This window comes from Lepisosteus platostomus, chromosome 8 (assembly GCF_059453375.1).
Source record: "Lepisosteus platostomus isolate fLepPlt1 chromosome 8, fLepPlt1.hap1, whole genome shotgun sequence".
Classification (NCBI taxonomy): Eukaryota; Metazoa; Chordata; class Actinopteri; order Semionotiformes; family Lepisosteidae; genus Lepisosteus; species Lepisosteus platostomus.
In genome coordinates, this window is record NC_142618.1 from 18,124,085 (window position 1) to 18,145,749 (window position 21,665).

Below are 21,665 nucleotides of genomic sequence, written 5' to 3' on the forward strand. Positions count from 1 at the left end.
TTTGTTCCCACCGTCGTGAACTAAACAAGACACTTGGACAGCTGTCAGCAGGAACCACAGAGAAAAGCAGTTGGTAAAAAGAAAGAACACAAAAGCAGAAGTGAAACTAAGAAGAGCGAGACATGGAAGAAGAGCTGCTGGGTCACATACACTGTACCCGTGTGATGGAAACACTTATTGTTGCCAATGGGAGGTTATGAAAAAAGAGAAAATCAGGAAGCAACCAAGCGGAATAGTTCAAAATATGATATTCATAAATATCAACTTGTAAATAATTCATCTAAAACTATAACCGAGAGGTCGGTACAATTAGAGGCGTGTGAATTCTCATTCTCTGTTCTCTGTCACAGCTGTGGTGAAAAGAGTAATAATCCAGGCACACTTGGTTAAGCAAATATCTATTAACAATGACAGAGACACACAGTACACTGCACACAACGTAAACATACAACACACCAGTTACTGTATTTACGAGTTTACAGACAAGGCATTTCAGAGACCTTCAGTTAGTCCACCCAGAAAACCCCAGGCTGCTACCGAGTATCTGACTCTTTAATAATACCTACAGAGGCCAGAGACGAGAAGCTGCCTTCTAAACTAAATGCAATACAGCCTGCAGTTAAATCTCTCTCTGCAAATCTGGATTCCAAAAAATAAATCAGGAACCTATCTCCCTATTCTAAAAATGCACTCCCGTGCAGGAAAAAACGCCTTTAACCAAAATACTCTTTACTCAGGAAACCTAATTTCCCCAGAAACACAGAACTACAGGCTCTCTCTAACAAGGTTAAAATACTTTGGTCCAATTGTTTTGTTCAGAGGATCATGGCGTAGGGACTCTAACCTGGCACAAGCTTCAAATTCCTCACCTCTTCTCTCTCTCTTGTGGCGTGACCTTCTTTCCTCCTTTTTCTCTCTCCTTTGCTTCTCCTGATCTGATCTTATACGGTGTGTTTCTGGACTGTTGATTGACACTTAATCATTTACCCAGATCATTAATCAATCATTAATTAAGGTCAACTTCATGATTTGCTGGACTCCCTACATCTCAGCAAACATCCCCTCTGCTTTGAAGCTAGCAATGTTTACACTACGAGGTGTCACAAACTTTATCTAGATTCTTAGACACCTCCCTTGTGGACTAAAGTACCTAAGCTTGTACCGGTTACTCCTCCCTTAAAAAATAATTATTGTCTCAATAATTGCTTTCATCAAGTGATAAAGTTGAGAGGTCATTAAAGGGGTGAAGGGAAGGTAACAGATCTCTGCTTTTACCTGAAATATATTTCAGTATTAAGACTTGTAATTTTAAATCTCCCAGTTAAGAGAAAACCAGTAGCTCTTACTGACAGAAAAAGTGTTTCTTTATATGTTTTTCCAATTGATTCCCCTTAATCACAGGCTCATCATGAGGATGTCCAATCGGCAGCATTAGGACAAACACTTTCGTTCTCTTGCGAGTGGTTTTTGCAAAACATAAATGCGAAACCTTTGCATAAAGTTTCCCCAAGTGCACCCAACCAAACTGTACTGAACAGTGGAAGACACCGTTATTTAAGCGATTCACACAGATCGGGGTCCGGTACAGGAACGGGGAGATTAAAAGGGGTCACGAGGCCAGGCGCTCCAAGGCACAATGTCACGCCCAGTGCACCTAGAGGGCGCTCTCCTTCTCTCCTGTTCCTAGTTCCCTGTGATTATTCATGTCTTTCTGGTGTCTCTTGTTGTGTAGCCTATTTACTTCCTGCTTCTGCTCTGCTCCTTCGCTCAGCATTGACGTTCGGATGTCCTGAGACCCCCCTAGCACCAGGTCACTCCTGTCCATGGCCTGAGGGCATAGGTTTCTTACCGACATCGTCTGACCCCCTGAGCCTGGGCTGACCCCCGTGTGGCCCCTTTTACCACTACGCATACTGCTCTCCTGCCATTCCACAGCTTGCCCTTCCGACATCCGTGACCCACAGGGCACACTGGTGCAGTGATCAGCATTGCTGCCTCACAGCACTGGGGACCTGGGCTCAATCCCAGACCTGGGGTGCTGTCTGTGTGAAGTCTGTATGTTTCCCCCTGTTCCTCCAGATGCTCTGGTTCCCTCCCACAGTCCAGAGACAAATTGGCAGATTCATTTGCTTCTGGGAAAACTGTCCCTGGTGTGACTGTGACTGTGTCTGTGTCTGTGTGTGTCCTGTGATGGGCTGGCATCCCATCCAGGATCTATCCTACCTTCCTCCCACTGCTTGCCAGGAAAGACTCCAGCTCCCCCACAGATGAAAACATCTTTAAAAATCAACAAAATGGTCAAAGAACAGATACAGAGAGTAGGGTGTGATGAAGTGTGACAAGAACTAACAGTCTGTATGAGGCTGGGTGAGTGTGGTCTAGAGGTGTCTGAGGGTTTCACTGGTATCTCTGCTTCAGACTGGGCAGTTTCACATGTTGAAGGAGCAGTGAGGTCACAGTGGTGATTTGGTCAAGACCAGAGCTTTTATACAGACCTGACCACTATTTCAACATGATAAGAAAAGACAGATTGGAGTAATCTTCCAAATAAGATCAAGTTCAAATTCCAGTCATGCAATTAACTGAATGTCAAAGACTGGATAAAGAAGGTCATCAACAGGCATATGAACAGAGCTGTGCTTCACGCAATATCCCTGCTATTTCTGTATTAAACTGGACACAGTGACCTGACAGTGTCTGGACATCACTAATCACACACAGGACACACTGCTGTGGAGCTGGGCCAGTCTGAGATCAGACTCCTGTGCAGTCCTGTACTACACTGGACACAGTGACCTGACAGTGTCTGGACATCACTAATCACACACAGGACACACTGCTGTGGAGCTGGGCCAGTCTGAGATCAGACTCCTGTACAATCCTGTACTACACTGGACACAGTGACCTGACAGTGTCTGGACATCACTAATCATACACAGGACACACTGCTGTGGAGCTGGGCCAGTGTGAGATGAGTGTCACTGTGTCCAGGTTAATACAGAGACAGCAGGGATATTGCATGAAGCACAGCTTTGTTCTTACAGCCATTACAACAGTAACGGGTAAAAGAAGAACAGCTGTTTTTCTGCATGACTGAAATTTCATTTTCATCTTAGTAGGAAAATGACTCATGTGTCTTTTTTGTCGTGTTGAAATAGCGGTCAGTTTTGTGTAAAAGCTCTGGTCTTGACCAAAATAACACTGTGTCCTCACTGCTCCTTCAACATGTGAAACTGCCCCAGCTTGAAGCAGAAATACCAGTGAAACCCTCAGACACCTCCAGACCACACTCACCCAGCCTTATGCAGACTGTTAATTCCCACCCCACTTCGCAGGTTCACACTTCATCACCCCTGCTATCTACTGTACATCTCTCTCTTCACAAGGCTTCAGACAATTTAAATGTATTTTTATTAGTGAGTTCAGGCCCAGGCCTTCACATAATGCTGATGGAGAAAGTAGAAGATAGAGAACAACACAATATCTGAAGCACAACCAGTAATACAGAGTTGTTTCTTCTGGAGGTGTCCAGTTCATAATTCATCACTCTCGCTCACTAATGGCCAGATCATGTTTAAAGAGTGTGGTCAAGGCTCTGAACGTGGGACTGGAGGATTGTGGGTTCAAACCCACAGCCAGCTCTGTAGTTTAAAGGACACTGAAAACATGGACGCGGGGATACTGAACATACTGAACAAGGCCTTCCTGTACAGTGCTATATAGTACTGGACAGAGGAACATTGACCACAGTGAACAAGGTCTTCCAGTACAGTTCTGTACTGTACTGAACACAGAGACACTGGGCACAGTGAACAAGGTCTTTCTGTACAGCTCTCTACTGAACACACCGAACAAGGTCTTCCGGTATAGTTCTGTACTGTACTAAACACAGTGAAGGTCTTCCTATACAGTTCTTTACTACACTTCACACAGTGACACTTGTGACATGGAGGCTACAGGACAGAGCTCTATGTCCTTCTGAAGTCACCTGTCACTATTGAAAAGTTAACACGCGAGGTGTCTTTCAGGAGTCCCCAGCTATGGAATTAGGAAAGAGATTACCTGCATGGGTTAATAAAGCTCAGGGTCCTGGTTCTGCTAGATCTGTACTAGACAGCACCACTCAGGAAGCAGAGACAGTCTATGTTTAGAGGCAGCAGGCAGCAGTGGGTGGTACAGTAACTATTTCATATCTTCAAATAGCAGTTTTAAAAACAGCAGAGAGAAACCTACTTCTTGTTTTCCAGGAACTGTAGCTTGAGAAGGCATCACATTAAAAAAATACCTCTATTTTCAACCAAAAGAAATTAAACAGACATCTAACACAACTGCAGGATAGACAGACTTGATTTTCTTTAAAGTTACTCGGCCTTATCAACAGTCTATAAAAGGGAAAATTGAAACCAATCTTCAGAGTCAAGCATGGCTGGAGAGAGACAATGTGTGAACTTGTTGCACAGTGAATGAAATGCAGCCTGTATGCTGGTTAGTATCCAGCTGATCCCAGGATCTCATCCAGCTGTTTACTGAAACAAACCAGTGTATGGGCTTCAACAACACAGCTGTGCAGCTTGTTCCACACTCCCATCACTCTTTGTGAAAAGAACTTGTGAAAAGAGTATGCCACTTTGAGCCTCCCTGCTCTCAGTTTCAAGCGTGCTTTCCCTCTGTAGAGCATGCAAGAAGTCACAGAAGAGTTTAGTGGAGGTTTGAAATGAGTTTTAATTTGTTATGGAAAAGGTCGTTTTCTAGAGAACACCCAAGTAGACACACAACGTGTATCCTCCATGGTGCTCTGAATCCAAGCGGGTTTAAGGCAGTTTTGTTGTCTGATTACAGCTCAGGTCATTCTCTGCCACCACAAGTAGCAGTGACCGTTGCAACCTCTGCATATGCATTAGAACTGTACAACATATTTCCACACTTGGCACAGTGGCTGTTTCTAAGAAGTTTATCCCTTCCTTTCGGTCATTCCCAAACTGTCACACACTCAGGCCAGGTCTTGCACCTTAGTTTCCACTTGTGCTCTCTGGATTGTGAACGCTGCTCATTCTCAGGGTTACTGTTAGAAGGACAGTAGACGTGCTCTGTTCATCTAAAACAACATCTGTCCTTGGAAACAAATAAGATAATGCAACTTTTTTTGTACTGGGATGTAAAAGCCCTCAGATAATCAATAGCTATAAAGGGAACACACATTTTATATTAACCAGGATGGTGTGAGACAGTTTATTCCTTGACAAATTGAAGATGCACAAAGACTCAGCCCATGCTGTTGCTGGTGTAAGGAGAAACAGTGTTTAAACAAATAACCCTGCAACACTGAGGCTCTTACCTCTGAAAGCCAGTAATGAACAGGAAAAGAAGACATTACCACTCAAATTTAATTTATTTCCTCTCTCAGTGATAGGACTCCTGCATGAAGGTGTGAAACAGTGTAAAAATGACAATGTTTAGGGTAAAAGATGAGGAGCTGGGTGAGCCCACAAGGTAAGAAGCCCTCCCCATTCATGGGATACTGGTTTCTGAGATCGGTGTCCCCTCTGCTGGTCTTGTGTGGTACTGCAAGCAGGGGACAGGGGGAGCTGAGTAATACAGTACAAGTAGGAACCTGCGTCAGGCTGCGAAGGAACGGGTAAAGTTTTATTCCATGTTGAAAAGAAAGGAGATTACTTTTCAACTGTTGAGTTTTATTAGCAGTACCACATTTGGCTTATTTATAGGCATAGCAATTACAATTTAAAGCAATAATATTTTTAGCTTTTCTATACGCACAACATGTTTTAATGTTACTGCTGGAAATGTTAAATCTCTCATTACAGTAGATCAGGTCACTGTAACATCCTGACTGCATCAGCTTGAGCTGGTGCTTCACTCCTGGAGACAGGCTGTTATGATGGAACAGATGGAAAGAGACCTGGTCTTGATGGAATTAGCACCCATTAATCAGTAATTGGTGATTATATACCGTTAATCAGTAATCGGTGATTATATGCCATTAATCAGTTTTCGGAGGCAGGTGATTGGGGGAATTGGCCTGAGAGAGTCCGCACCGCCCTGGGAGGAATTAGACTCCTCGTACAGGTGTGCCTGGTTTCCATGGAGACCGAGGATTGTGAGCTCTTGCTGGCTTGGGCATAAAACAGACCATGTAAATACTAATCAATATCTTTACATTAAAATACATTTTAAAATTAGCACAATTTATCACACGTTCAGTTTGACACTGAAATGTCATTAGATCAGGTAGTGATTGGTGTGTTCTAATCACACACAGGACACACTGCTGTGGAGCTGGGCCAGTCTGAGATCAGACTGCTGTACAGTCCTGTACTACACTGGACACAGTGACCTGACAGTGTCTGGACATCACTAATCACACACAAGACACACTGCTGTGGTGCTGGGCCAGTCTGAGATCAGACTCCTGTACAGTCCTGTACTACACTGGACACAGTGACCTGACAGTGTCTGGACATCACTAATCACACACAAGACACACTGCTGTGGAGCTTGGCCAGTCTGAGATCAGATTCCTGTACAGTCCTGTACTACACTGGACACAGTGATCTGACAGTGTCTGGACATCACTAATCACACACAAGACACACTGCTGTGGTGCTGGGCCAGTCTGAGATCAGACTCCTGTACAGTCCTGTACTACACTGGACACAGTGACCTGACAGTGTCTGGACATCACTAATCACACACAGGACACACTGCTGTGGAGCTTGGCCAGTCTGAGATCAGATTCCTGTACAGTCCTGTACTACACTGGACACAGTGACCTGACAGTGTCTGGACATCACTAATCACACACAGGACACACTGCTCTGGAGCTGGGTCAGTCTGAAAACTGTCTTCCTGCAACTAAAGCCTGTAATGTTTCACACCCCTGTAGTTCAATCAGAGAGAAATGAAACAGATTGCAGGTTGCGGATTGCAAATGGGAAATTCTTGTTCTGTTTGTGTTTCACAGACTTCTGAAATTTTTTCGTGGCTCGTATGTTTCGTTGATATGGTAAAGTCTCAGCTACTGTCACGACCACCAGCCAGCGGAGATCAACACGTAAGCGAGCCAATCAGCACCAGCAGCGGATTACTACTAACAAGCGCCGCCGCACGAGTTAACACACCTGCAATTGCTCTACCGTGCGGCACGCCGGGTTATTTATACCATTCGCACCTGATTCCCGTTGCTCGGTATTGGGTTCTCTTCTTGTTGCTCAGCCTAGCGTTCTCACCCCTCTTTTGCCTTCCTGGAATTCTGCCTGCACCTTTTGCCTTCGGACTTCGGATCTCGTCTCGCCCTTTGGATTGTTTGCTATCATTGCCTGTTTTGGATTTGACCCTGAAGCTCTCCTTTCGACTACGATTCTGTCTCACGTTTTGGATTGTTCGCCACCAGTGCCTTTACCGGATTTCGACTTACCTTCGCCTTCGGACTACGGCTCAGCTCCTGGATTTGCTCGGTACGTTTACTTACCTCCCTGCGACTCCTGCATCTGCATCGGATCCTTTTCACCTCTACAGAGCATCGTTACAGAATACCGAGCCCGATTATGGATCCCGCAGACGCACAGACCCTTCGTTCCCTTCTCCCGCAGCAATCCCAGACCATCGCCCAGCTTCAATCTTCTCTCCAACTGCTCACTAACCAAGTCGCCTGGCTTTTTTCTTCCCCTGTTTCGCCGGCTCCCGCACCGATTCCTACAACGCCTTTTTTACAAACACCTGCTCCAACCACCGCGGCCCCGCCCACCACTCCCTCAACTTTACCATTTGTTCTCCCGGAGAAGTATGACGGCAATCCTGCAGGCTGCAGGGGCTTTATTGCCCAGTGCTCCCTGGCTTTTCAGCTGCAGCCTGAGCGTTTTTCTACTTCTCGACAGAGGATCGGATTCGCACTTTCCTTGCTCACAGGCAAAGCATTGGATTGGGCTGCAGTATTGCTTGCTAGAGGAGAGCAGCTGTTCTCTGACTTTCAGCTTTTCGCTGACCGTCTCCAGGCGCGTTTTTCTCAAAGCAACCCGGATTTGACTTGCCTTCGGCTTTCCTCTCTTCGCCAGGGCGACAGACCACTGCAAGATTATGTGGCTGAATTCCAAGCCCTCGCCACGGAGTCTGCCTGGAACCCGGAAGCTTTGGTTTGCCTCTTCGCTAAGGGTCTCTCGGAGGATCTAAAGGACCACCTGGTGCTCATGTCCTTACCAACCTGGTCTCTAGAGGCGGCTATCGCTGCGGTAGTTGAATTGGACACTCGCATTCGGCTGCGGAGAGCGGAGAGACACCCAGGAAGCAGACCTGTGCGGCCCATGGGTCCTCCCCTCGTGGCGCCCACCCTGCCACATGCACCCCTGTCCTTGGAGGAAAAGGAAAGGCGCCGTCAGGAGGGGCTGTGTCTGTACTGCTCTGCGTCGGGTCACCTGCTCGCTACTTGTCCTTTGAGACCCCCACATCCACCTCGAGCTCCCCCACTGCCTACTGTTAGTGTCAGTAGTGCTGTTTTTTCACAATCCTCTTCAGGGCCTTTATTCCCAGCTGAGATTTCCTGGATGGACACGCACCTTCCCCTTTCGGTTTTGGTGGATTCAGGGGCAGCTGGGAATTTTATGGATGCCTCTTTTGCTAAGAAGTGGGATATTCCTCTTGCTCCGCTTTCACCCCCTATCTGCATTCAAACGTTGGATGGGTCACCGATCGCTCCTGGACGTATTTCCTGGCAGACCATTCCCCTATCCCTTACTGTTGGTGCCACTCATGTGGAGGACATTTCACTCCTTCTCCTGGACTCCCCTGCTTACCCTGTGATCCTGGGCCTTCCCTGGCTCAAAAAGCATGATCCCCACATCTCCTGGGCCAAGAATGAGATCATTGCCTGGAGCCAGGCCTGTCGTGACAACTGTTGTCGTCCTCCACTCAAGGTTGCTGCTTCAGTAAACCTCTTGGAAGAACACTATTATTCCCCCCCAATATGCACATTTGAAGCAAGCCTTTGACAAACAGAAAGCTCTATCGCTCCCCCCTCACCGCACCTATGACTGTGCAATAGATTTGCTTCCAGGAGCACTCCCACCCAAAGGACGGATCTACCCGCTCACTCAGACGGAGAATGAAGCCCTGCAGGATTATATCAAGGAGGCCCTGAATTCTGGTTTTATTCGTCCCTCCTCGTCCCCAGCCTGTGCTGGGTTCTTCTTCATAGGGAAGAAGGACGGCTCCTTGAGGCCGTGTATTGATTACAGAGGCCTGAACTCCATTACAGTCAAACATCCCTACCCCTTGCCTTTAATCCCAGCCGCTCTGGAGTCCCTACGTGGAGCCTCCATTTTCTCAAAACTAGATCTACGAGGGGCTTATAATTTAATCAGGATCCGTGAAGGGGATGAGTGGAAGACAGCCTTTATGACCACGCACGGCCACTATGAATATCAGGTGATGCCTTTTGGACTCGCTAATGCCCCGGCAGTCTTCCAATCCTTCATAAATGACATCTTCAGGGACATTATTGGAAAATTTGTCTTGGTATACTTGGATGACATCCTCATTTTTTCCACCGACCCTCAGGAACATGTCCATCACGTCCAGGAGGTCTTGTCCAGACTCATCGACAACCAGCTCTACGCCAAGCTTGAGAAATGCATTTTTCATGCTTCTAAGATTCACTTTCTGGGCTACATTATTTCTCCTCTTGGAGTCGAGATGGACTCAGCCAAGGTGGCAGCTATCAATGATTGGCCTGTGCCACGTAATTTGAAGCAAATCCAACGCTTTCTAGGTTTTGCCAACTTCTACAGGCGATTCATCCGGAACTTTAGCTCCGTGGTGGCGCCCATTACGGCTCTGACCCGCAACCGTCCTAGTCGGGGTAAATGGAATCCGGAGGCTAACCAGGCATTCCTGCGCTTGAAACGTCTCTTCAGCTCCGCTCCTCTCCTACGGCATCCGGATCCCTCCCGGCCTTTCATTGTTGAAGTTGACGCCTCTGCCCATGGGGTTGGTGCAGTCCTCTCCCAGCGCCTCGAAGAGGATCGCCTCCCTCATCCATGTGCTTTCTTTTCCAAGAAGCTCTCTCCTGCTGAGGTTAACTATGATGTGGGCAATCGGGAACTCCTAGCTATCAAGCTGGCCCTCGAGGAATGGAGACACTGGCTGGAGGGGGCTCAGCACCCCTTTGTCATTATTACGGACCATAAGAACCTGTCCTATATTCAATCTGCCAAGCGCCTCAACTCGCGTCAGGCCCGTTGGTCACTTTTCTTTTCTCGTTTCAATTTTGTCATCACTTACACTCCTGGCTCGAAGAATGGGAGGGCTGATGCACTCTCTCGGCTCCATGACCCCCCAGACCTGGACGACACACCTGAACCAATCATCTCTCCTAACAGAATCGTGGCAGCGATTCATTGCTCCATTGAAGATCAGGTCAGGCGTGCCCTCAACGGAACTACAGTTCCTCTGTGCTGCCCCCCGGATAAGCTTTTCGTCCCGAACAACTTACGTTCTGCGGTTTTGCAGTGGGGACATGATTCCCGGTTTGCCGGCCACCCGGGATGCAGACGCACTCTGGACCTCCTCACCAGGGACTTTTGGTGGCCTTCCATGCGATCTGATGCAGCAGAGTACGTCCGGGCTTGCCCGGTCTGTGCCAGGAGCAAGACTCCGCGCTCTAGGAAGGCTGGCCTCCTTCACCCCCTTCCAATCCCACACCGCCCTTGGTCCCACATAGCTGTTGACTTCATTACGGACCTTCCTAACAGTCAGGGTCATACGGTAATCATGGTGGTCTCCGATCGTTTTTCCAAAGCAGCCCATTTTGTCCCCCTCCCAGCATTGCCCACAGCCCAGGAAATGGCATCTTTGTTTGTACAACAGGTCTTTAGGATACATGGTTTGCCTGATGACGTTGTCTCGGACAGGGGACCGCAATTTATCTCGGCCTTTTGGAAGGCTTTCTGTCAAACTCTAGGGACTCATGTATCTTTGACTTCTGGTTATCATCCTGAAGCCAATGGTCAGGTGGAAAGGACCAATCAAAGCCTCCTGACCTTTTTGAGAGCCTTCACCTCCAGCTCACAGGATGATTGGTCATCACTACTTCCCTGGGCAGAATATGCCCACAATTCTCTTACCTCCTCCTCCACAGGTCTCTCTCCCTTCCTTTGTTCTTTAGGTTATCAGCCCACTCTCATCCCTGTCACACCTCCACTCACGGCAGTGCCGTCCGTGCAACAATATATTGCCAAACTGCGAAGGACCTGGAAAATGGCGAGGACAGCTCTTATTAAGTCAACCCAGCGCCACGCCAAATTCGCCAACCGACACCGCAGACCAGCCCCTCGTTTTCGGAAAGGACAGTTTGTTTGGTTATCTACACGGAACCTACCTATACATCAGCCTTCCAAAAAGCTTGGGCCTAGATATATTGGTCCCTTCCGGATTCGTTCCCGGATCACCCCGGTTACCTTCCGTCTTGCTCTCCCCCCTACCCTCAGAATCCACCCCTCATTTCATGTCTCCCTCCTGAAACCTGTTTACCGCTCGCCCCTTGCGGCTCCCCAACATCGCCCGCCACCTCCTCGTCGCATTCAGGGGCGCCCGGCTTATACGGTCCACAAGATCATTGACTCCAGATGGAACCGCGGTACCCTGCAGTATTTTGTCGACTGGGAAGGTTTTGGTGCCGAGGAGAGATCTTGGGTTCCAGAGAAGGATATTTTGGACCCTACACTAATCAGTGACTTTCACAGGGACTATCCTAATCGGCCGTCTCGGGCGTCGGGAGCCGCCCGTGAAGGGGGGGGTACTGTCACGACCACCAGCCAGCGGAGATCAACACGTAAGCGAGCCAATCAGCACCAGCAGCGGATTACTACTAACAAGCGCCGCCGCACGAGTTAACACACCTGCAATTGCTCTACCGTGCGGCACGCCGGGTTATTTATACCATTCGCACCTGATTCCCGTTGCTCGGTATTGGGTTCTCTTCTTGTTGCTCAGCCTAGCGTTCTCACCCCTCTTTTGCCTTCCTGGAATTCTGCCTGCACCTTTTGCCTTCGGACTTCGGATCTCGTCTCGCCCTTTGGATTGTTTGCTATCATTGCCTGTTTTGGATTTGACCCTGAAGCTCTCCTTTCGACTACGATTCTGTCTCACGTTTTGGATTGTTCGCCACCAGTGCCTTTACCGGATTTCGACTTACCTTCGCCTTCGGACTACGGCTCAGCTCCTGGATTTGCTCGGTACGTTTACTTACCTCCCTGCGACTCCTGCATCTGCATCGGATCCTTTTCACCTCTACAGAGCATCGTTACAGCTACCTGTATCATATAAAAGGAAAAGTGTAACTTCAGTTGAGCGAGCATATTTACCGAGTGTGAGGGGAGCCCCTGACTTGGTGATATGCTCCCCGTCAGCTGATTGAATAAAGATCTCTGTTTGACAATCTCCCAACCTGAGTGAAGACTGAGTTTTCTTTGTCAACGTATACCATAATAACAAACAGGAATTAGCATATTGTTCAATTAATGAATAGAATGAAAAATAATAAAGATACTTTCCTAAAAAACAGAATAGTCAGTTATATTCCTACCTGAGCTGGAGCAGAGAAGAAGGGGCTCTTCGATTCCTGACATGCGGCTGCGATTCCCACAATCTCACAGAGAGAAGGAGGGATTTTGGGAAATATCCTCCGACACGCCCTCCTTCCTGCCGGTCTCATCCCTACTGAAGCATCAGTGCCGAGTGGAGGCTCGTCCTTCAAATTTGCCTCAACAAGCTGTGTTGGCCTGAACACAGCACTGTGCAGTCGCAAGTACTGAGGGCCACTAGGGGGCACCCTGTAGCTGAAAGTCAGGACCACTGATCAACTTGTGCAACACCGCCTCATAACCCTTGATGGAGACAAATATAATCAATAGGATTCTAACACAAATGTAATCATATTCCAACCTACACAAGAATACATATACAAATGACTAATTGACTCATACAGTGTAAGACCAAACCTAACCCCATGGTGTTGGGAGGCTGCAGGACACCCAGTGCCGATGTGACTGGGAGAGTCACAGTGGGGTGAGAGTAGGGTCCTCTCAGGCTGTAGACAATGTCTGGGAACCTCTCACTGTCTTTTCTCAGAGTCTCTGTAAGACAAGAATACCTGAGCTGATGGGGTTCAGGAATGTGAGCAGGTTTGTGTTGAACTACATCACCTTTCAATTGTTCAGGTTAAGACCTGTTCTGATTGGTGTTAAATGTATCAAACTGTAGAGGAGAGGCAGTGGGTCAGATATGGATCATGAACTCTTGGTTAGACGTATCGAGACGAGCGCTCCTGGCTGGCCTACAGGGTGGGGAAATACAGGCTGATGGACAGTTTTATTGCCCCGCTCATCACAGCGGGGTGAGCTAGTGACAGAGCTGGTAAGAGCAAGAGAGGCAGAGAGAGAGCAGACATACTCAGGACTCAGAGGAGAGAAAGAGAGGAGCTTTACAGAGGGAAACAGAGTGAATCTGGGGTAAAAGGAGAGATTTTTGTGCCAGTTTTCAGACGTCAGAAATTGTTGTGGAGTTTGCATCACTGTTAAGCACTATCATTTATTTGAAAGGTTACAATAATTAAACTGTTAAAGTTAGCATTATTTACAGTACAGAGGAAAAGGCATGTCAGTTTCCCATAATCGTCACTGGAGGGTATGAGACTGGAGTGCCTCTTCTGTCCAGCAGCAGTAACAGCTGATAAAGGGTCACTGAACGCTTCGAATTTGTAATTTTCCAAATCGACAGTCCTTTCTCAGGTTCAATAGCTTCAGACATGAATTTCAAGCCCTTTACGTGCGTCTACATTGCAGTTCTTACTGAAGTTCTTAATCAGGTAAGTGCGATGGACTTCTTGCAATCTGTCTCTAAGTAAGAGTAGATCTATGCTTTCCCAGGATCACTGTTGGGGTGCATATTAACATGAGCAGGGACAAATGAAACTGCTGGTGTCATGATACCGTAACACTGAGCTCAGATCAGTGAGACAGAGCCCTGCTGGAGGAATCAGAGACTCATGTCTGGTCTGGACTGCAGTGTTGACCTGTTTGAGATCTTTAACCTCATCCAAAGCAGCCTTCGGTCTCTCTCTAATCTCTCTCCCTTCCCTCTGAAGCTGACCTCTTCCATTACTTGCCTCAATTCAACCATATTTCTTTGAGTCCTCAAATCTTAGGAAGAACTTTTTCTGAAGGACAGTACATCCCATTTTGTCAGTGTCTCATTTCATACCTCACAATAATATTCTTTTCATTTTTCAGTTCCTGATGTTCGATATTCATTGGGATTAACATGCTTGGTCTGGCGAGGTTTCATGATGACGTTGGAGGTCCCAGAGATGAAAACAGCTAGAGCTGAGTGAAAAAGACAAGTGCACCAGTTCTAGAGCAGCAATACATGTTCACCCACATTTTGCTCAGAAATGGTGTTGTTTTACAGAAGCTCAGGAGAAGGTCAAATGTTATCATTGTTTCTACACAACTTTGCACACATCTTTTCTAGCTGCCCTCCCTCCACCCAGCCACACCCCTGCAGCAGCTCCCTGTGGAGTAGGGTTGGGACGGTGTTGCTGATATTATAGCCAGTGCTGTCATTTCTTCACCCAGGTGGGTTAATCCCAGAGTCGGCTATCCCTACCTCTCTACTATCTCTTTATATTGTACTGACTATTGAGAATGACAGAACTACTAAAATACAAAAATGACAAAGAAGAGTTTTGGAACAAAGATTTAAGACAGGTGTGACTAAGACAAACCTTCAGCAGAGTGACAGAGAGGTTAAAGTGTGGAGGAAGATACTCCAGTGTCACCTCCTCCTCTGTGCAGCATGGTGGAGCTCATATCATGGCCTGGACACACATGGCTGCTTCTGGGCTTGACTCTCTCATCTTTATTGATCACGTAAGGAACGATGGCAGTGTTAAGGACCCTAAGCAGAATCCTCTGAACTCTAAAGTACCAGCAGGAGTTTATCCCAAAATGTGGGTCAGGAGGTCAGGGTAAAAAAACAGTAAATACATAATAACCAAGTAGAGATTCAAGGCAGAGACAAAGCCAGGGGTCAGAACCAAAAACCTAGAAATCTTGGGGAACGGGGAACGGGGAACGGGGAATGGGGAACGGTGCAGCTCTAGCTTGGTGAAACCCGACACTGAGCAAGGAGTGGCGTGTCAGGCTGGTTAAAGTAGGCAGGTAGAAGGTGTGTCTGATTATTTAATTGGAAACGGCACTGGAATGTGCAACCAGACTTTTAAACTCTGAAACTGACTGACAGTGAACGTGTCCGAATACTTCAGGTTACTTGAAATCACTGGGTTGAACCTATCGTACGATGACGTGTTAATGTGACGATGTGAAATCTGTCTTGAATTGCTCTAGTCATTCATATGAATTCCGTCATCAAAAATACAAATTGTTGGGACTGTAGTCTACACCTGTCCTGATACGTCTACAGAGGCCTGGTAAATATATTTCTGACTGAAATGTATCGTGACAGCATGTGAAGGAGGAGTCTTCAGAGCGGAGAGCAGGTTACAGAAAGCAGAAGTGCAGTGGGAGCTCTGTTCCCCTGGGTCAGTGTGAGCTCTTCAGTCTTCAGTCTGTGTCTGTCGCTGTATTGGAGTCACACATACGTTGAATACAATGAGCTTTATTCTGCTGTATGTCTGCTGGATTTCTGGTAAGAGCCCATTATTAGTAGCAGCTATAGTATTATTAATAAGGCTGATGATATTGTTAGTAGGGGCAGCAGTACTGATAGTAGTAATAGCACTCATTACATTTTATAAATTGTATTAAATGTATTACTGTATAACTGTATGTTGGAGTATTTTGTGTTTGACTTTGCTTGTGGGTAGTTTCAGATTGATCATCACTTTCAGATACAAACGACCCCACCATTTAGAATAATATATGTTCATATTTCAATTACAGGAAGTAAGAAAACTGCACGACAACACTGCAGTCCATTATTATACTTTTGTATTTAAATTAATCGGAAGGGTAGAAAATCATAAAATTATCACTTCTTTGTGAGAAATTCTACTGTGATCTTTCCTGGAAGCTTCAGTCATTTTAGCCAGTTTGTTTTCTTACAGCAGTTAATCCTGATAGAGCTGTGCTTTGTAGAACAGATAATGTCCTTCTAGCTCTCCCATTGTCTCCAAACAAACACCTGACTACTCCTCCAGTAGCTCCTTTCTTTTTCAAGACAATCCATCCCAGGGCCTTGAGCATAGGTGAGCTAGACGACTGCCAGGGGACCCCTCAATGTGCAGCATAACATATTCTTAATCAGCTTGTTCAAGTGTGAGTGAAAAATTCCTGCTGTTGATCATCCTAATGTAAACCCCGTCAAAAAAATGACCTATTATAATCAAGTACATAATGTTTCTGAAGTGCAGAAACCTGCAGCTCCCATCTGGCAGCCCACTGAAGCTCAGCAGGAGGGAGCCTGGCCAGTTCCTGGAAAGCTAAGGTTGCTGCTGGAAGAGGTGTTAGTGGGGCCAGCAGGGGGCGCTCACCCTACAGTCCATGTGGGTCCTAATGCCCCAGTATAGTGACGGGGACACTACACTGTAAAAAGTCGCCTTCCTGCGGATGAGACGTAAAACTGTGGTCCAGATTCTCTGTGGTCATTAAAAATCCCAGGGCGTTTCTCGAAAAGAGTAGGTACAGTATGTTACCCCAGGATCCTGGCCAAATTTCCCCCTGGTCTTTACCCATCATGGCCTCCGAATAGTCCCCATCTCTGAACTGGCTTCATCACTCTGCTCTCCTCCACACTGAGAGCTGGTGTGTGTCATCCAGGTGGGGCTGCACACTGGGGGTGGTGGAGGAGGGGGTCCCCATTATCTGTAAAGCGCTTTGAGTGGAGTGTACAAGTGTAAGGAATTATTATTATTATTGTTATTGTTATTGTTATTGTTATTGTTATTAAATTTGAAATTCTACAAGGGTAATTATCTTTTAACTTAGAACATTAACATTTTAAAAGTACCTAGGTAAAAAGCATTATTTCCAACAATTGTATTAAAAAAATGCTAATCACAATAGACAAAATCTAAAACAATGGTTAACAACTTGTTTTTAAAAAAACTGTTTTAAAAAACCACTGTAAACCCCATCTGTCCATCTTCTAGCTGCTTCATCTAATTCAGGGTCACAGGAGAGTTTGGACAGTAAAAACTCAACTGTGTGAAATAAGGAAATAATAAATGCAAGAAACAAACTAATTACATTTTTAGATATTACATTAAGTCTTCCATCTGTCATCAGCAATCAACTAAGCTCAATTGTTGGCCCTCCCGAGCACTTATTTCCTTCAAAATAAATATTTGGATTTTTCTTAGTATATTTACTTTTTCCATCATTTTATAATTAATATGTGAACCCGACAAATACATAAGCACCCTTTTTATCCTTTTAAACAAAAACACCCTTAAATGACTTGTCTAAGACAACCCTGGCCCTCAGATAATTACTGAGACTGATGGACAAAACAACACTGATACTGCAGTCAGAGTAATACAGTAAATTTGGAAATATAAATCAGAAATCAGTGAAATATTATAAACTGAACTATTCCTAATGGCTACACCGTATTGCAAGCTTGGTTGATGCTTATTACTGCTGTTGCTTGTTGCAAAACCATGAGAACATTTCTCAGCTGGATTGAGAACTGGTCAGCGATGACAAGACACCACCTACTTCCCAGAGTGCAGTTCACTCGTGTACCAGAAGTATACCAGGAGCAAGAGAGGTGCCTTTTGCAAGGAGCCAGACTGTCAGTGATCTGTGCTGGGGCATCACTGCGAAGAGCTGAGCTACACTGAGGGCAGGTGTGAATCTCCTCTCCCACACGAGCTGAGTTCACCTGTACCTTCAGAGAACAGAAGGCCAGTCCACTTACTGTCAGCTGTCAGGTCCAGTAAGCAGGCTTGTGGTCAGAAAAGTCCAGAACATGTTTGCAGGTTGAAAGTGCAATAAAGAAGCAACAGGAAGTGTACAGTAGTTTAGGGGAAATACCAACAGAGGATGAGGTGAACTCAAAGGAGGTAACATTCTGCACAGGACCTCAGTGATGAATGACTGCTGAACCCGTCATGACCACAGCTGTGATTCCCTCAGTGTAGCCCTGTCCAGCAGGAGTAATCTCATCCAACAGCAAACAGTCCTCCAGGTGACACTATCAAGAGAGACAGAGGAAATCCACTTTCCACACAAAGATACTGTACACTCTTCTGGACTGAGAGAATCAGAGCCACCAGACTTTAAACAAATACAAATCTAGCAGAGATCATTATCAAAGAAGTGTTACATTCAGAGTCAGTACAGACAACCCTGGCACTCAGATAATTACCGAGACTGATGGAGAGAAAACACTGATACTGCAGTCAGAGCTGCTATTACAGACTAAATAACTGACCAGAGCTCTGACTGTGTTCAGAGACACACTAATACTGCAGTCAGAGCTGCTGTTACAGACTAAATAACTGACCAGAGCTCTGACTGTGTTCAGAGACACACTGATACTGCAGTCAGAGCTGCTATTACAGACTAAATAACTGACCAGAGCTCTGACTGTGTTCAGAGACACACTGATACTGCAGTCAGAGCTGCTAATACAGACTAAATAACTGTCCAGAGCTTTCACTGTGTTCAGAGACACACTGATTTTAAAATTAAAAGTAAACATTTGAGAAAAGATTCACACTGCCGATGAAGAGCCTCTTTGACTAAAAAGTCATTGAACTTCATACCTGTAGTATAAAATTTGTTCAAACTTACGATGGTTTCAATAAAAAATATCAGGGATGTAATTTTATAATAGAGAGATATTGTTTTTGACTTTAATTAAAGCTGAACAGTCCCTCCTTCTCTCTCCTCCACAGGGACACATCTGTCTCCCACTCTGCAGCGGGAAGTGAAAGGCATTGTTGGAGAGTCTGTCACGTTTCCAAGTGTCCAAGTGTCACGGATCATAGATCTAAAACAAGGAGATAGTGCTTCTGTCCGCACGGTTGCAGAAGTATTTAATGGGACGATAACTAACACTCAACCAGACTTCAAAGACAGAGTGACCTGGGACAGTCAATCTGGATTCTTCCAAATCTGGGATCTGAGAACAAGTGACAGTGGGGTTTATACAGTAGAGAGCGTGGGTACCCAGTTGACTTCCACAACCTTTAACCTGACAGTGTACAGTGAGTATCCCCTGTATCCCCTGTGTGCATGAAATTCACTCTGAAAGAGTCCTTTCTCTAACAGTGTTTAACCTGACAGAGGTCAGTCAGTGAGTTGCTTGTGTCCACAGTGTTCTGTATTCTGTGTACAGAGCACCGCAGCTTTTTGTCAGCAGGTACAGAACTGGGTCTGTACTGTCTGCTGTTGTCTCTCTGCATTTCTCTGAGTTTACATTTCAGTTCATGTCTCTACAGACAGAGTGTCCAAGCCTCAGGTGTCCACAGTGTCCCAGGTCAGTGAGAGCTGCTCTCTGCTGTGCTCTGTGAGTAACGAGAGAGAGGTGACCCTGTCCTGGCAGAGAGAGGGAGAGACACTGACAAACACCAGCAACCCTGATCTCAACACCCCCCTGACTCTCCCTCTGGAGACAGAAGGACTCTCTCACTCCTACAGCTGTGTGGCCTCTAACCCAGTCAGCACTGAGACACTCCCAGTCAGACCTGAGGAGCACTGCTTTGGTAAGATACTGGAGTCAAATAAACTTCTTGACAGTAGCTGCCACACTTGAGTCACTTGATTTCTTATTTTGTCTGTACTGTATTAACCCCTCTCTCTCAGTGCAGTGTTAATGTCCTGTAGTGTCCAGTCAGTGTGTCTGGACTGTATTAACTGCTCTTTCTCAGTGCAGTGTTAATGTCCTGTAGTGTCCAGTCAGTGTGTCTGTACTGTATTAACCCCTCTCTCTCAGTGCAGTGTTAATGTCCTGTAGTGTTGTGTATTACTCTCTCTCTCTGCTGTTTCACAGGTACTGGGAGCAGTGGGAGTGTGATTTTAGCAGTTGTGCACTTTGTAACTGTGTCAGTGTTCGGAGTGCTGACTGTGTCCGCAGTCCTGGCTGTGATTAGGAATGAGCTCATCCTGAAGAGGCTGACAGAGTGAGAGGCAGGCAAGTGTATTACAGGCTCTGGAGTTTGTCTTGAGTTTGGAGGGTCCTCACCTCTAGTTCAGTCTTTACCCTCTATGGGTACTATAGTCGCAGCAGTCCACTGCCGAGACCCTCCACTGCTCGGGAGAGTGATGGAAGAGGAGCTGTGTGTGCTGACTGCCCCCTTTCCCCTCAGGATACTGCGCAGTGTGTGCTGGACTGCTCTGTGTCCAATGATGTCCACTGATATATTGCTCTGTCTTTGTGTGTTTACTGCAGGACAGAGGAAAGAGAAGTGAAAATCCACCCAATATATCGCAGAACACCTAAAAAACAAAAGCAAAAAACAACAAAACACAAAATGGAATTGAACAGTGTTGGACCCTGGATTCAGTTCCTGGGATGCTATCTGTGTGGAGCTTGTGTGTTAGCCCAGTGTTCCCACAGCCCAAAGACATACTGGGAGGCTAATTTGCCTCTGTGTGTCTGCCCTACAGTGGACTGGTGTCCTATCCTGCTCTGTGCCCGTTGCTTGCTGGGACGGGCTCCAGTCCCCACGACCCTGAGTCACTTTACAAGCAAACGTTACAGTGTGTATTATCTCCTGCCTCACTAAGCTGTAATATTTCACTTGTGTATGTAACTTGCTTATGTTCATTGTTTGAGTAATTCAATCTCTTTTGAAATAAATGGTTTGATAACTTGACTGGAGTTTTATTACAGTCTGATACATAACAGGGGTTTAAGATCAAGAGTTTGTTACAGTATAATATACTTGTACAGCACAAATAGATACAGACCCACAGTAGTGTGAGATTACAATTCCAGAGACAGAGGGAAGAGGAGACATCAAATAGACTATTCAGATTCAGGAACCAGGAGTCTCTGAATCTGTGGGGGTCAGACTCCTGTACAGATCAAACCTAACTCCATAACCCCATGGTGTTGTGAGACACCCAGTGCCGATGTGACTGGGAGACTCACAGTGGGGTGGGAGTAGGGTCCTCTCAGGCTGTAGACAATGTCTGGGAACCTCTCACTGTCTTTTCTCAGACTCTCTGTAAGACAAGAAAACCTGAGCTGATGGGGTTTGTGTTGAACTTCATCACCTTTCAATTGTTGAGGTTTAGACCTGTTCTGATTGGTGTTAAATGTATCAAACTGTAGAGGAGAGGCAGTGGGTCAGATATGGATCATGAACTCTTGGTTAGACGTATCGAGACGAGCGCTCCTGGCTGGCCTACAGGGTGGGGAAATACAGGCTGATGGACAGTTTTATTGCCCCGTTCATCACAGCGGGGTGAGCTAGTGACAGAGCTGGTAAGAGCAAGAGAGGCAGAGAGAGAGCAGACATACTCAGGACTCAGAGGAGAGAAAGAGAGGAGCTTTACAGAGGGAAACAGAGTGAATCTGTGGTAAAAGAATAGTAGTTTTATAGAGGGAAACAGAGTGAATCTGGGGTAAAGAATAGTAGTTTTATAGAGGGAAACAGAGTGAATCTGAGGTAAAAGGAGAGATTT

General features: G+C 46.2%; 1 protein-coding gene across 9 annotated transcripts in view; it reads left to right on the plus strand.

Moving 5' to 3' along the window:
- Window positions 1–21,665, plus strand: part of LOC148656971 (neural cell adhesion molecule 1-like) — a 77,389-nt gene that overhangs the window by 20,921 nt on the left and 34,803 nt on the right. For all 9 annotated transcript variants that reach the window (XM_088644286.1, XM_088644279.1, XM_088644283.1 and 6 more), the window contains one exon: window positions 19,475–19,738. In XM_088644286.1, the coding sequence (XP_088500412.1) occupies window positions 19,475–19,738 (264 nt within the window). The remainder of the gene's footprint in view (window positions 1–19,474; window positions 19,739–21,665) is intronic.